The sequence below is a fragment of the Rhinoderma darwinii genome, chromosome 5 (assembly GCF_050947455.1).
Source record: "Rhinoderma darwinii isolate aRhiDar2 chromosome 5, aRhiDar2.hap1, whole genome shotgun sequence".
Lineage (NCBI taxonomy): Eukaryota > Metazoa > Chordata > Amphibia > Anura > Rhinodermatidae > Rhinoderma > Rhinoderma darwinii.
In genome coordinates this window covers 174,784,586-174,800,120 of record NC_134691.1, presented here as the reverse complement: position 1 = coordinate 174,800,120, position 15,535 = coordinate 174,784,586, and the positions used below count along the sequence as shown (strand labels likewise).

General features: G+C 37.0%; 1 protein-coding gene across 1 annotated transcript in view; it reads right to left on the bottom strand.

Annotated features, from left to right (window-relative positions):
• CDH12 (cadherin 12) overlaps positions 1 to 15,535 on the bottom strand; it is a 762,277-nt gene that overhangs the window by 254,009 nt on the left and 492,733 nt on the right. The window contains exon 5 of the mRNA XM_075826751.1: positions 1,467 to 1,882. Coding sequence (XP_075682866.1) covers positions 1,467 to 1,796 — 330 coding nt within the window. The 5' untranslated portion in view covers positions 1,797 to 1,882. The remainder of the gene's footprint in view (positions 1 to 1,466; positions 1,883 to 15,535) is intronic.

Below are 15,535 nucleotides of genomic sequence, written 5' to 3'. Positions count from 1 at the left end.
ACCCTAAGTGCCCCCATTCAATAATAATGCCTCCTACTACCGCCACGCAATAATAATGTCTTCTAGTGCCCCAATCAGTAATTGAGCTTCTTTTGTGCCCCAATTCAGTAATGGTGCCCTTCAGCCCTGAACTCAGTAGTAATGGCCCATTAAATAAGACTTATATTCACCTATCATGGCAAAAAGAGCTACAGGCCTCCTCAGCTAATTTAGGCCTATATGCTATGAGACACTGGAATGCCTTCCCTGAACAGGCTGCTTGTGATGCCATGACTTTAAATATTTAATAATAACAATTTTATTCAAATAATATGTTATTTTCTGATGATGCATTGCCTTTAAGATTATCACTCAAAACAGGAGGGTATATAAAAGAATATAAGTCTTTCCTTTATATATTTTATTTCTTTTGGATCCATTACTGGCTTTGGCTGAAAAACAAAATGCATCAAACACTGCACCAAAAGCTGCATCAAATCTGCATGTGTGACAAGGTATTACCTGTTATAGCTCACTGTGACATTTTTGAGTGAATTAATGGCGGTACTGTATTTTCTTTTATATGTCACAAAACATAAAACTTTAAAGCATGAAACTTTAGCATGCCCCTTTTCCCCACACTTTACAAGTGATGGAAAAAGAAAGGTTTAGGCTATGTTCACACGGAGTATTTTGGGGGAGGAATATCTGCCTCAAAATTCCGTTTGGAACTTTGAGGCAGATATTCCTCTCCCTGCACGCCGATTTTCGCGGCAATTATCGCGCCGTTTTTCGCCCGCGGCCATTGAGCGCCGCGGGCATAAAACAGCGAGATATACGCTTTCTCCTGCCTCCCATTGAAGTCAATGGGAGGTCAGAGGCGGAAGCGCCCGAAGATAGGGCATGTCGCTTCTTTTTCCCGCGAGGCAGTTTTACTGCTCGCGGGAAAAAGACGCCGACGCCTCCCATTGAAATCAATGGGAGGCGTTCTCGGGCCGTTTCTGCCGAGTTTTGCGACGCGGTTTCCGCGGCAAAAAACTCGACAAAATACCCTGTGTGAACATAGCCTTAGAGCTCAGTAAATGGGAAATTAGACCTTAATGCCACTCTTTTCAATACCATTGCACCAGAAAATTGTCACAATTGCATTGATAAACATGCCCCAATGAGATAAAAACTCAACAGGTGTAGCTTTTCCCTCTATACTATAGATCTTATATAACACAAATAAAATTTGGAAAGAGTTTTTTAAAAACTAGTGCAAGGAAAAAGTGGAGAAGTTGCCCATTGCAACCATTTAAGTCACTACTTCCACTTTACAAAGGTACTTATACAAATGGAAGCTGGAATGTTAATGGTTCTTATGGGCAGTGGCTTTTCTTTCCCCTTACACTATTTTTGATAAATCTGCCCACTGAGTTTCATTTAGCACTTTTATATCTACATATATTGACATCAGGTACTAAACAGTCTCATAAAAACAGTACCTTTCCCACATATTGTGGTTCAGATCCCATGTATTCTTCCAGCACAAAGAACTGATTCCAGACCCAACCACGTTTAACTCTTTGTGCTGCTGATCTCCTTCCCGACATTGTGATGATAACATTTTCTTTTTGCTTGGACGCTGAAGTTTGTGGTGGCTGCTGGGAATGCAGTGGTGTTAAAAGACCTCCATCAAAAAGGAACCAAAGAAGCAGCGATAAGCAGTTCCTTGTAAGCATTGGAAAAGACGTCCCTACAGCCTGGTAGTTAAAACTCCAACACTTGCTGAAAAACTGTAGGATCCAGCTTGATGTGCACCTTTTCCACACCATACAAGTTCTACTGTTGTAAAAAGAGCATAAAAAGTATTTCTTCAGCTGGCAGTTTTGACCTCACATTGAATTTAACCAATGGATTCCTGTAATAACACAAAATAAATGTTATTCTTTGCATAGATCGTATAGAAACGTAGTAAAGTAAAGTAGATAGTTATCCTAATAAACATTATAGTGAGTAGAGTTAACAACAGTTATTGCATTTTAATATGGTATACTGAATAAAGACATATGTGAGTAAATATATTATAAACAATTGAAGGTATAGTATTGCTCTGAGTGCAAAGGAGTCCCATGCACTCTAAACTCTTATATTACTAGAATACAAGATATTGATATTAACCCCTTCAGGACTGAGCCTGTTTTGGCCTTCAGGACGAAACCGATTTTTAAAATCTGACATGTGTCACTTTATGTGGTAATAACTCCGGAATGCTTTTACCTATCCAAGCGATTCTGAGATTGTTTTCTCGTGACACATTGGACTTTATGTTACTGGCAAAATTTGCCCGATAGATTCAGTATTTAATTGTGAAAAACACCAAAATTTAGCGAGAAATTGCAAAAATTAGCATTTTTCTAAATTTAAATGTATCTGCTTGTAAAACCGATAGTAATACCACACAAAATAGTTACTAGTTACCATCCCCCACATGTCTACTTTAGTTTGGCATAGTTTTTTGAACATTATTTTATTTTTCTAGGACGTTACAAGGCTTAGAACTTTAGCAGCGATTTCTCATATTTTAAAGAAAATTTCAAAAGGCGATTTTTACAAGGACAAGTTCAGTTCTGAAGTGGCTTTGAGAGTCTTATATATTAGAAAGTCCCCATAAATCACCCCATTTTGAAAACTGCACCCCTTAAAGTATTCAAAACAGCATACAGAAAGTGTATTAACCCTTTAGGCGTTTCACAGGAATTAAAGCAAAGTAGAGGTGAAAGTTACAAATTTCATTTTTTTTATACAAAATTCATTTGTAATACATTTTTTTCTATACCACAGAAGGTTTTTCCCAAAAAATGTAACTTATTATTTATTGCCCAGATTCTGCAGTTTTTAGAAATACCCCACATGTGGCCCTAGTTTGGTCATGGACTGAAACACAGGCCTCAGAAGCAAAGGAGCACCTAGTGGATTTTGGGGCCTTCTTTTTTTAGCATATATTTTAGGTACCATGTCAGGTTTGAAGAGGTCTTGTGTGGCCAAAACAATAAAGACCCCCAAAAGTGACCTCATTTTGGAAACTACACCCCTCAGGGAATTTATCTAGGGGTATAGTTAGCATTTTGAACCCACAGTTGTTTTGCTAAATTTATTTTAATTAGTTTGTGAAGATGAAAATCTACTTTTTTCTGAAAAAACGTAGAAATTTTTAATTTTTTCAAGGTATAAAAGAGAAAAAACACCCCAACATATGTAAAGCAATTTCTCCTGATTATAGCAATACCCCATATGTGGTAATAAACTGCTGTTTGGACCCACAGCAGGACTCAGAAGGAAAGGAGCACCATTTGGATTTTGAAATTCTGATTTTGCTGGAATGGTTTTCAGGGCCATGTCGCGTTTGAAATGCACTGGAGGGAACAAAATAGTGGAAACCCCCGGAAAGTGACCCCATTTTGGAAACTACACCCCTCAAGGAATTTTTCTAGGGGTAAAGTTAGCATTTTGACCCCACGGTTGTTTTGCTGAATTCATTGGAATTATTCTGTAAAGTTAAAAATCGAAAAAAGGTAGCCATTTTTAATTTTTACAAGGAATAAAGGAGAAAAAGCACCCCAACATTTGTAAAACAATTTCTCCTGATTACGGAAATATGCCATATGTAGTAATAAACTGCTGTTTGGACCCACAGCAAGGCTTAGAAGGGAAGGAGCGCTATTTGGCTTTTGGAGCTCAAATTTAGCTGAAATGGATTTTGGGTGCCATGTCGCATTTGCAAAGCCCCTGAGGCGCCAAAACAGGGGAAACCCCCCAAAAGTGGAAATTACACCACTTAAAGAATCTATCTAGGGATATAGTGGGCATTTAGACCCCACAAGTCTTTTGCAGGATTTATTAGAATTAGGCCGTGAAAATGAATATCGACATTTCTTCCACTAAAATGTTGCATTTTTTTCAATTTCACAAAGGATAAAGGGGGTAAAAGCCCCCCCAACATTTGTAAAGCAATTTCTCCCGAGTACGGCAATACCCCACGTGTGGTCATAAATGGTTTTTCATTAGAAAGTAATTAACCCTTTCTGGAGTGATCCATTTTTTTCTTTTCCTTCTTAGTTTTTTCCTCCCCGCGTTCCAAGAGCCACAACTTTTTTATTTTTCAGTCAATAGAGCAGTATGAGGGCTTATTTATTGAGGGACGAGCGGTCGTTTTTATTGGTGCAACTTTTTGGTACATACAACTTTTTGAGCACTTTTTATTACATTTTTAGGTAGAGCCAAGGTGACCAAAAAAACAGCGATTTTGCCGTTCTAAATTCTTTATTTTTTACGTGAGACGCTCCATACATCACCCCCCACACTACGACATGCTATGTCATGGTGCGCGCAGGGGTTAATGCGCAGCGCATGGTGCGGAGTGAAAATTAAAATTTTCCACTCATATGCCATTTTAGTGCACTATATGTTATGCCCAGTTTGTGCCACTGAAGACAAATAACTCAAAATATTAACCGGGTTCTCCCGGGTATGGCGATGCCATATCTGTGGACGTAAATTGGTGTTTAGGCACGCTGCAGGGCTCAGAAGGGAGGGACGCCATTTGGCTTTTGGGGCACAGAGTTTGCTTGGTAGTTGTTCTGTTTGGGGTTTTACTGGTGTTTCAGTTTATAATGTGGGGGCATATGTAATCTGTGCGGGATACATCAGGGTACATGTTATCTGTGCGGGGTACATCAGGGTATAATAAGAGGGTATAATAATGCAGTAAATAAATAATAATCCGCAGATATGTGGCCAGTGTCGCACTTATAAATGGCGCCCGATCTTATCTGCTTTTGGAACACTCTGCACATTTTGCATCGCCATATTCTGAGAGCCAGAACTGTTTTATTTTTTCTCCACCGGAGCCGTGTGAGGGTTTATTCTTTGCGGGACAATCTGTAGTTTTCATTGGTACCATTTTGGGGTACCAGAAAAAATTTTTATCACGTTTTATTCCATTTTTTGGCAAGCAAGGTGACCAAAAACCATCAATTCTGACAATGTTTTTTATTTGTTTTTTTTATGGCCTTCACCCTGGGCTATAAATGACCATTATACTTTATTCTGCGGGTCGATACGATTACGGCGATACCAGATGTATATAATTTTTTTATGTTTTGCAGCGTTTGTGCAATAAAATCACTTATTTATAAAATAAATAAATTTTTGTGTCACCATATTCTTAGAGCCATAACGTTTTTATTTTTCAGTCAAAAAAGCGGTGTAAGGGCTTGTTTTTTGCGGGACGGGATGTAGTTTGTATTGGTACCATTTTGGCGTACATGCGACTTTTTGATCACTTTTTATTGTATATTTTGGGAGGGTTGGTAACCAAAAAATTGTGATTCGGGCACTGTTTTTCGTTTATTTTTTTCGCGGTGTTCACCGTGCGGGAAAAATAACATTACAGTTTTATAGTTGGGGTCGTTACGAACGCGGCGATACCAAATATGTGTACTTTTTTTAACGTGTTAATTTTTTTCCTATAATAAAAGTCTTATTATAGGAAAAAAAGCATTCTTTGTTTATGTCACTTCTAACTTTGATTTTTACACTTTTTCAAAACATTTTTATTATCTTTTTTTAACTTTTTTTACTTGTCCCACTAGGGGACACTTAGACTGGCAGCTCTGATCGCTGCTGGAACACATTACACTACACACGTAGTGTAATGTGTTCTAACTGTCATTGTGACGTAACTGTCACACTGACAGGAAGCAGAGGAGGAACGGCCGGAGGCTGATCCTCCGAGGCTTCCGTACATGGCAACCCGGAGGTCATTGTCTGGCCTCTGGTTGCCATGATAAGGATCGCCAGCCCCCGCAAATACATGTGGGGGGCTGCCGATCCGCTGTAAACCTCTTCGATGTGGTGATCGCAATCGACCACCGCATCGAAGGGGTTAATTGCCGATTTCAGCGGCGACAGGCCGCTGATCGGCAACGGGGAGAGCAGGGCTGACACCCTGCACAGTTAACCGCCGCTGCGGTGCAGCGCCGCGCAGTGGTTAACTTTTAAAGCGCGGACGTAACTGTACGCCCAGGTGCGCGAAGTTACTGCTTATCTGGACGTACAGTTACGCCAAGGTGCGGGAAGGGGTTAAACTATGTCAATTTGGGAATGTGTTTATGATATAATATGAAAATATGGAAATATGTATTTATAATATATCAATTTCTGTATATAAAATCGCCTAGTATATTATTAAGAACAATTGGAAATATAACAGGTTTTATCTACAAATCCAACAAAATCGACTCTAGTTTTTCATTGTGCAATAATTATTTATTAGGGACTCATCCAGACTTCATAATAAAACCTTTTTTTTTTTATGCAGTGTATTTCCTAGACAGAATCTATATATGCGTTGCGATTGCTAGACACTAGAGATGAGCGAATTTTTTACAATTCGCTATGTTGAAGTTTTGCTGACAGGCAATTCTTTTAATGGAGCAATATTTACTGCATATAAGTCAATGGATACTGAAATACTAGAAAATTGATCTGTATTTCTGTATCCATTGTCTTATATGTGGCAAAATCAACATAATAGAAAATTCACCCATTGGCAAAATGCAGACATGGCAGATTTTCAAAGATTCACTCAGCTCTACAATATCATGGATCTCAAAGTGGCAGAATTTAGTTAACCATGTAATGGAATATGAAAAAAAATTGGTATATTAATTATAACCTAGGTGAGCAGTTTGAAAAAATAATTATGGAAACCCTAGTTAGAATAAGGTAGCCTAGGCTTACATAAAATGCTTCGTGTTAAACTAAAAAAGTTTTATTTTGTTTTTATTTTCTGTGTTTATTATGTAACCTTAAGGAGTTGGGAGCAGGGACATAGCTTGAAGGGCGGGGTACCAGGGGCATATTCCCCCGAGTGCTGGTAGCCAGGTGGGGTGTCAACATGCCACATTGCCTTCACCAGGATAGCGTATTTAGATACAGGGATAGCGGTAGCAAACAAAACCTTTGCCCCAGGTAACAGATTGTCTATCTGCGGCTCTGATTGGGAGGGGTGGGTTTAAGATTAATACTGTATGGATTGATTTTATCTACTGTTTATACATTTGAAATAATATTCCCAAGCGTAAGGAGGCAGTCTTGACAGCTGGAGGTTTGTGGATACTTCATATTCCATGTAGACAGTCGTTAATGTCTTTATTGTCACATCCTCATCCCTTTATTGCCCCCCCTTATAGTCTAGTCTTTTGACTTCTCTTTTTGTTTATTGTGCAAGTATCTACGTAATGTATGAAATGTATCATACATAAAAGTGCAATCATATGGATACTTGTTACTTATGTGTGTAAAGACAGATATTTCTTGCATGTAAAATTATTCTGTTGTCTCCGTTTGTATTACAAAATTTAAATAAAACTTCAATATATAAAAAAATACAAATAAAAATAAAAGTGCTACCGCTGTAAAACCTAAAAAAATAAATAGTATGTAATAGATTAAAGTTTATTAAAAAGAAAAATGTGCTTGGCACCTACCAAAAAATTGTGCTGTGAATAAGTGACTGCACTAAAGTTCCTTACCCCTTTGCAGAACAGAGTACTTTCCTGGTATTGAGCAAAAGCGCTGCTAGGGCATATCAACAAGTAGTTTTCAAAACATTCGCTCTAGGATTATGCTAATGTGATTAGATGGAGATCTGATCTGATAATGGCTGAAACGACTTTCAGTCAGGAAGTAATGTTAACGGTAGCCTTAAAACCTTAACTCTTATCTAAGCTTATCAAATGTATCTACTATATAGAGATAAGCAATTTAATTTGTATTTAACATAATTAGTGTAGTGTGAACTACAGTAGTTTGGATTCTTTGAAGACTGCATGAGGAATGGCTGAGGCTGAACTACATTAGTTCCTGCTATCTCCTTAATGAGGGGGTGGGAACCTAAAAAAAATATATATATTTGAGAAATGATCTCGTGTACACCCATGAAGCCTTGTTTCTAAATTTAGTGCAGCACAAATGTTAGAAGCCTTAGAGTAAAATAATAAAAATACCTTTTGGAATACAAAATAGGTGCTAAAGTAATTTTTTTGCCAAATTAAATTGGCAGCAAGGGGGTTATTGAAGTATCATGGAAAGAAGGATTGGATCATTTTTCTCTGCTACAGACATTTATTTTCTTCTAATATTTAAAATTGTATCTGTCTTTAAAACTTTGACTGAATTAGTTAAAGTGTAGCTAAATGTTTGACAAACTTCTGACATGTCATAGTGACATGTCAGAAGTTGGATTAGTGGGGATCTGAGCACTGAGACTCCCACCAATCGCTAGAACGAAGCAACTGAAGCGCTCATGTGAGCCCTCAGCCGCTTCGTGTCTGTTTGGCTTTTTCCGGAAATAAATGTATTGTGTACGGACTCAATAGAAAGTCTATGAGCCCGTTCTCCGATACATCGGCTTTCCGGAAAAAAGCCGAACAGACACAAAGCGGCTGAGCGCTCACACGAGTGCTTCAGCTGCTTCGTTCTAGCGATTGGTTGGGGTCTCAGTGCTCGGACCCCCACCAATCCAAACTTCTGACATGTCACTTTGATATTTCAGAAGTGTGTCAAACGCATATCTACACTTTAAGGTAATAAGGTATTTTTTAATGTATTTTCTAAGCCAGATGACCCCTTTAGAATTCTGTTAACTCCTCTTTACATTCACAGTGTCTCATATTGCACTCTATTATCTCTCTATTGTTCTACATCATACTACTTGAGCATCGATGACTTATGCACAAATTATATTAATTGTTAAACATTTTCAAGAATACTTTAGTAGGCCCAATTCTATTTTTAATGAACTTATAAGTCAAGCTAAAACAGATACTAGAAACTGCACACAAATATGCAATTGCAGAACAGAGCAAAGCAAGAGAGCACTGCAGGATGTACTGTAAAAATGTTTCATTATATATGAGATAAAACAATATAGCATTTATGTATGTGCAACATGGAAAACAAAACTATAAAGTTTTATGAACCAGATCATGACAACTCAATAATGAGATTCCAATTACAAAAAATGAACACCATAAAAACAGAATAAGATGGTATTAATGTTTATTCCAACGTAATACTTTGTCAGCAGCATGCTACTCTAAACAACATTTTGTAAAGTGAGATTAAGCTAAGTGCATAAGAAAACATTTTCTTGCAGTTGCATCATTAGTTTTTGGACATATAATCCAGTGAGAGCATATTTACTACAAGTACAAGTCTTGCAAGAAGATTTGGTCTCTAAAAGCTCTGCATCCTTTTTGTAGTTCACCAAGAGACCACTACACATTAAAGTGTAGAAACCAACCTTGATTAAAGTTATTGGAGCATAAAATCATGGTCATAGCTTTCCATTGTTGTGTACGTTTTTACTATAATAAATGTATCAAAAGGTTTTTCTGCAGTTCAGACTTTTTAAAGATTAAATGGCTGATAGCACAAAAATGTTCTTCTCAGCCTCATAGAACAAAAGGCTCGAGCCTCTTTTGAAGTATTACACTCCAAATTAATTCCTGAAAAACAAGCAGTGATAAAACAGTATGACGTTAGATTTTCACTAGCTTGACTACATGTTCCACACACACTCCTCTGTGCAAGCCCTAAGCTCTACTATGTCACATCAAGCATACTGTAGGAGACTGCCCGATGTATCGAATCCTGGTGGCCACATAAGCTGTAAAGATCTAAGATCAACCGTAGTCTAGGTAAAACTCAAGTTTTTGCATAGAACTTTTTGTTAAGAAGTGACATTTAATCTAGAGGTCCAGAGATTGAAGTCTGACTGTACTATAAGGGCATGTTCAGACGTGGCAAAACATTTCTGCTGCATTGCAAAGGCTGAAATCTGAAGTGAAATTCCGCTGCTCCTCCGCAACAGACTGTGCATGCTGCGGCGTGAAATTTCTGCACCGCAGCCTAAATTCCACACTGTTATTTTTCTCAACGTCTGAACCAAGTTACATAAAAAGTATAGAAACCAATGAAAAAAACGGCTGCTGCGGATTTCCACTGCGGACTGTCCACAGCAGAATTCAACAGCAATTTCGCCACGTCTGAACATGCCCTAAGGCTTCCTTCACACAAACATTTTGAGTTTTTTTGGCACAAAAAATGCATCTATTAGGCCATGTTCAGACGTGGCAACATTTTTCCGCTGAAAATGTTGCTGCGGATTCTTTGCGAATTTGCAGCAACTTTTTCATATTTGACAGGTAACTCAGACGTTGTGGATATAACAGCAGACTTGCTGCAGATTTCAGCCTTTGCAGTGCAAATGCTGAAATCCGCAGTGAAATTCTGCTGCTTCTCCGCAACGTAATGTGCAAGCTGCGGAGGGAAAATTCCGCACAGTTATTTTCTGCAACATCTGAACTAACTTTCCTAAAAATGTATAGAAACAAATGTAAAAAACGGCTGCTGCAGAATTCCACTGCGGAATTAAACAGCAATTCCGCCACGTCTGAATGTGCCCTTAAGATAGTTTTTTTTGGAAAATGGTAATGAGTTTTTTTGTGGATTATTTTCCAAAATTGTGTGTTTTACTATATGCATTTTTTACATTTCAAATTATGTGATGCAAATATTCCCCTTTGCACACATCATTTATTCTGAAAAAATGGCACCAGAAAAGCCATAAAAAAAATACCACACAAATTGACAATTGCAGTTATTTTTAATAGGCAAAAAAAACCTATGAAGGTCTATGGGGGAAAAACACCACTAAATGCTCGGAAAAAAAGCCAAAGCTGAGATTTTGTAAATATGCCACTGATTCAAAAAATGCAAGACAAATTAGAAAAAATCCACAAAAAAACAATGATTCTAGTGTATTCCCGCCACAGCCATTTTTTTTTATTTTAATTTTTTCCTTTTTCCCACCTTCCAAAAGCCATAACTTTTTAATTTTTCTGTCGATAAAGCCGTTTAAGGGCTTTATTTTTGTGGGACGAGTTGTAGTTTTCTATGACACCATTTATTTACCATATAATGTGCTAGGAAACTGGAAAAAAATTACTTGGGGTGGAATGGGAAAAAAAACAGCAAGTCATCCATTGTTTTTTGGGTTTCATTTTTACGGCATTCACCGTGTGGTTAAAACGACATATTAACTTTATTCTGCGGGTCAATATGATTACAGTGATACTAAATTTGTATAGTTTTTTTTTTATATTTTACCACCTTTACCAGGAAAAACTAATTTGTTTTGTGTCGCCACATCCTGAGAGCCATAAGTTTTTTTATTTTACTGTTGATTGAGCAGTAAAAGGGCTTATTTTTTTGTGAGACGAGCTGTAATTTTTAATTATAAAAATTCTGGGTACATGTAAGTTTCTTCATTACTTTTATTCAATTTTTTTGGGGAGATGAGGTGGCCAAAAACCAGCATTCTGGCATTTAATATATATATATATATGTGTGTGTGTGTGTGTGTGTTTTTTACTCTGTTCATTGTGCGGGTTAAATAACATTAAATTGTAATAGTTCAGACTTTTACGGACATGGCAAAACTAATTATGTTAATTTATTTTTCTTTACAATGCCTTAGGGGAAAAGTGAATTGAGAGAGAAAAGCACGGCGCCACATAGTGTGAGTAAGCCCAAGAAATAACAAACTTAGTTTGACAGATGGAGGCTTACCACAGGTGAAAATGTCAGGAGCGTATAGTAGGTAGATAAATAATGGATGAGTGCTGCTGCCGAGATCCCAGTCGGTCAATCTTGAAGGACCACCGCGATGTAAATGTATAATTTATTTGAAAAAACGGGACCCCATACGGCGCTGCTACTCAGGAACGGATACAGTAATAGTTTAGAATTGAAACTTTATTGTAGGCTACGCGTTTCAATGCCGCACCGGCATCTTCCTCAGGCCACAAACATTGTAGTCTGAACAACAGCCCTTTAAATACACCACGCGGGAGAAAAAAACCGCCAATGTAGACAGGGTTAAAGTGCAAGATGACGTAATCACTGTGAACAGTTCAAACATGACAGGTACAAAAAAAGAAATCCAATTATGTATAATGCTAATTTAAACTAAAATCGGCAGAGTGGAAATAAAATGCGGTATGGGATCTTGTCATAAGAAAAAAAGGGGGGGGGGGAATTGCAGACAATCATATAAAACATTAATATCCATATCGATGAATTTAAGCAGTTGCTAAAACACAATAAAATATACAGAAGTTTAGCGATGTATCGTACTTGCAATATTTCGCGGTAATTCACCATTTAATTAGGATGAAAACGAATTGAAACAAAATAAACTGAATAAGTGAAAATCATAAAAACTGCTATTGAACCCATATAGCTGGGAACTCAACTGGACGTGGAAACCATAAAAATAATGTATATTTCAGTGAAAAAACAACAATCAACCATTAAGTTGATCTGAATGTCATTTATATTTTTATTTCTAGTAATTATCCTATGGAATAAAATAAGAACATTCCATCATATAAAGATGTAGGTGTCAAGTAATTAATTTGGATGAAAGGGAGGGCTATTTTAGACAATCTAAAATATGATTAAAGATAAAAGTTTTAAAAGCTCAAGAAAAAATACAGAAGTTTGTGCTGTATCAAAACAGCGATATTTTGCGGTAATTCACCAATTATTTGCAATCAAAACAAATTTATAAAAAAATGGATTCAGGAGGAGAAAATGATTAAAAATACTATAAACCCGTAGCGGCCAGACCCCAAAATAATCAGGGAAATTACACCCAATGATATTAATATTAATAGAACCATTACTCATCCTTTACGATGATCATGATAGTATTAACAGTGATTACCCTGTGTAGTAAAATGTGGAAAATTCACTACAGATTTCTACCAAAAAAATATATAAGTATTAAGTATACATATATAAGTCAGAATTGGGTCCTATATGCTAAAAAAACACAAATGTAACTGTGATAAAAAGGGGCATTAATCAAGATTAGTTTCTGAAATGTCATTCAAACCGTTTGGATGTAGGGTCAATAATTTAAATATCCAAAAATTTTCTCGTTGCTTGAGTTTTTGGAACCGGTTGGGAACGTCACAAGGAATTTGCTCAATAGGCGTAATGATAATTCTATTAAACTGGCAGTTATGGGATGAAGCACAGTGTCTCGAAACACTGTGTTTTAAAAACCCCTTGAGGACGTTATATCTATGTTTGTTGATTCTGCTTCTCAAACATTGAATGGTCCTCCCAACGTACTGTAAGTGGCATGAACACTCAAGGAGGTAAATTACAAAATTACTACCACAATTAAGGAAAGCCTTAATAGGGAAAATTTCTTTGGTTGTATTGGAACAGAAGGTCAGTTTTTTGTGTGAGATATTATTACAACACAGACAACGTCCTTGGCTACACTTATAGGATCCATTCAAAACTGGTAAAACTCTGGGAATAGAAGGTTTAAGATTGTTAATACGACTAGGGGCCAATATATTCTTCAAATTAGCTGACCGTCTAAAGGTGATATTTGGTTTGTCAGGTAGAGAATTTTTGAGGAAAGGATCATTTCTCAAGATATGCCAATGTTTGGACAAAATAGATCTCACCAATTTATGTCCACTATTATATGATGTAATAAAATTATTTGTAAACTTAATCTTGTTGGTATTAGTTTTTCCATTTTTATTAGTGCAATCGGTAGTATCCTCTGTCTTTTTAGTTTGGCTAACACAGGACTTTTGGGTCAATTCTGTGGCTTTTGAACGTGCACCTTTAATAAGTTGTCTAGGGAAATTTTTCTCCTTAAATCTACTTTCCAAAACCTCACATTCCCTTAAAAAATTAATTTCAGACGAGCAATTCTTCCTCACTCTCCTAAATTGGCCAAAGGGTACATTTTTAATCCACGGGGGGTAGTGGGCACTTCTAAAATCGATGTAGCTATTAACATCAACGTTTTTGAAGTGTGTTCTGGTATTAAAATTGCTGTTAATGTCATCATAATCAATGGTTAAATCTAGAAAGTCAATACATGTACTGGAGAAAGTATAAGTGAAAGTTATTCCAAAGTCATTCCTATTTAATGTTTCCATGAAATCAGTAGCTTCTTTTTCTTCACCTTTCCATACAATAAATAAATCGTCTATAAAACGTCTGTAGAGTAAAATTTGTTCCTTAAAATTATGGCCGTTAAAAATGTGTTTATCCTCAAACTCACCCATATATAAGTTGGCATATGCCGGAGCGAATCTGGAGCCCATGGCACAGCCCTTTATTTGATTATAAAAATTGTTTCCAAAGCTAAACACATTGTGTTTGAGGATGTATTCCACACAGTTCGTTGAAAACAGAATTTGTGCAGTTGGAATTTTGGGATTCGAAGCTAAGACCGATTCAATCACTTCAAGGCCTCTGTCATGGGGAATATTGCTATATAGGGCTGTGACGTCGGCTGTTAAGAAACACACTTTAGATAAGGGGGGTACAGTCAAAAGATTTTGTAAATCATTAATAAGTTGAGTGGAATCCCTCAAATAAGAGGGTAGTTGTAATACAAAAGGCTGTAGATGTAGATCTATATAGTGTGACAAATTACTGGTAAGGGATCCAATGCCAGAAATGATAGGACGGCCAGGAGGATTATTCATACATTTATGTATTTTTGGTAAGTGATATATAAATGGTAAACTAGGACATGGCATATTAAGGAAATTTTTTTCTTTTTTGGTCAGTAAACCCTCTGAAAAAGCTGCGTCTATGAAGGTTCTGTATTCATCTATATATGAGGAAAGAGGATTAGCCTCCAATTTTAAATAAAATGAACTGTCTGATAAAATTCTGGAGGTCTCCTTGAGATAATCACACCTGTTCTGTATAACGATGCCCCCTCCTTTATCTGCGGAGCGGATCACAATCTCCTTATTATTCCGTAGGGATTTGATAGCTTTTCTCTCTATACTGGATAAATTGTCTGGCATAAATTGAGGTTTATCAAGCAACCTAAATTCATTTCCAACGAGTGTGGAGAAGATTTCCAGAAACGGACCTTGGTGATGTATTGGATAAAAATTGGATTTGGGATGTACATCCACACTTAGAGCCAATTGGCTAGGCATCCTTTCAACTGAATCATTTTTAGGAGGAGCTAATGAGGAATCATCGGCCAAGGAAAAATGTCTGGATAGGGTCAGCTTCCTGACAAACCTATTGAGGTCCATGAAGAGTTCAAAAGTGTCGGGAGGGGCTACTGGGCAAAAGGAAAGCCCTTTGCCCAATAAACTGGTTTCCCAAATATTCAATTTGTAGGTGGACAAATTAAAAAGTTTCACTGTGTGTTCCTTTGTTTTTTGGACTGCAAGTGAATTAGTGACAGATTTACGGCTCCTTCCACCCCTCTTTCCTCTATATCTTTGTCTGCTTCTAATTTTCTTTTTGTCGACATTTTTTGAATGGTAGGAAAAAAACTGGTTATTGTCTGAATTTTGGGACTCGTAATGTATGGTACCAAGCAGTCCTTGCTTTTTAATGTTGGGGTTATTGGAGGCATAGTTAATTGGGACGG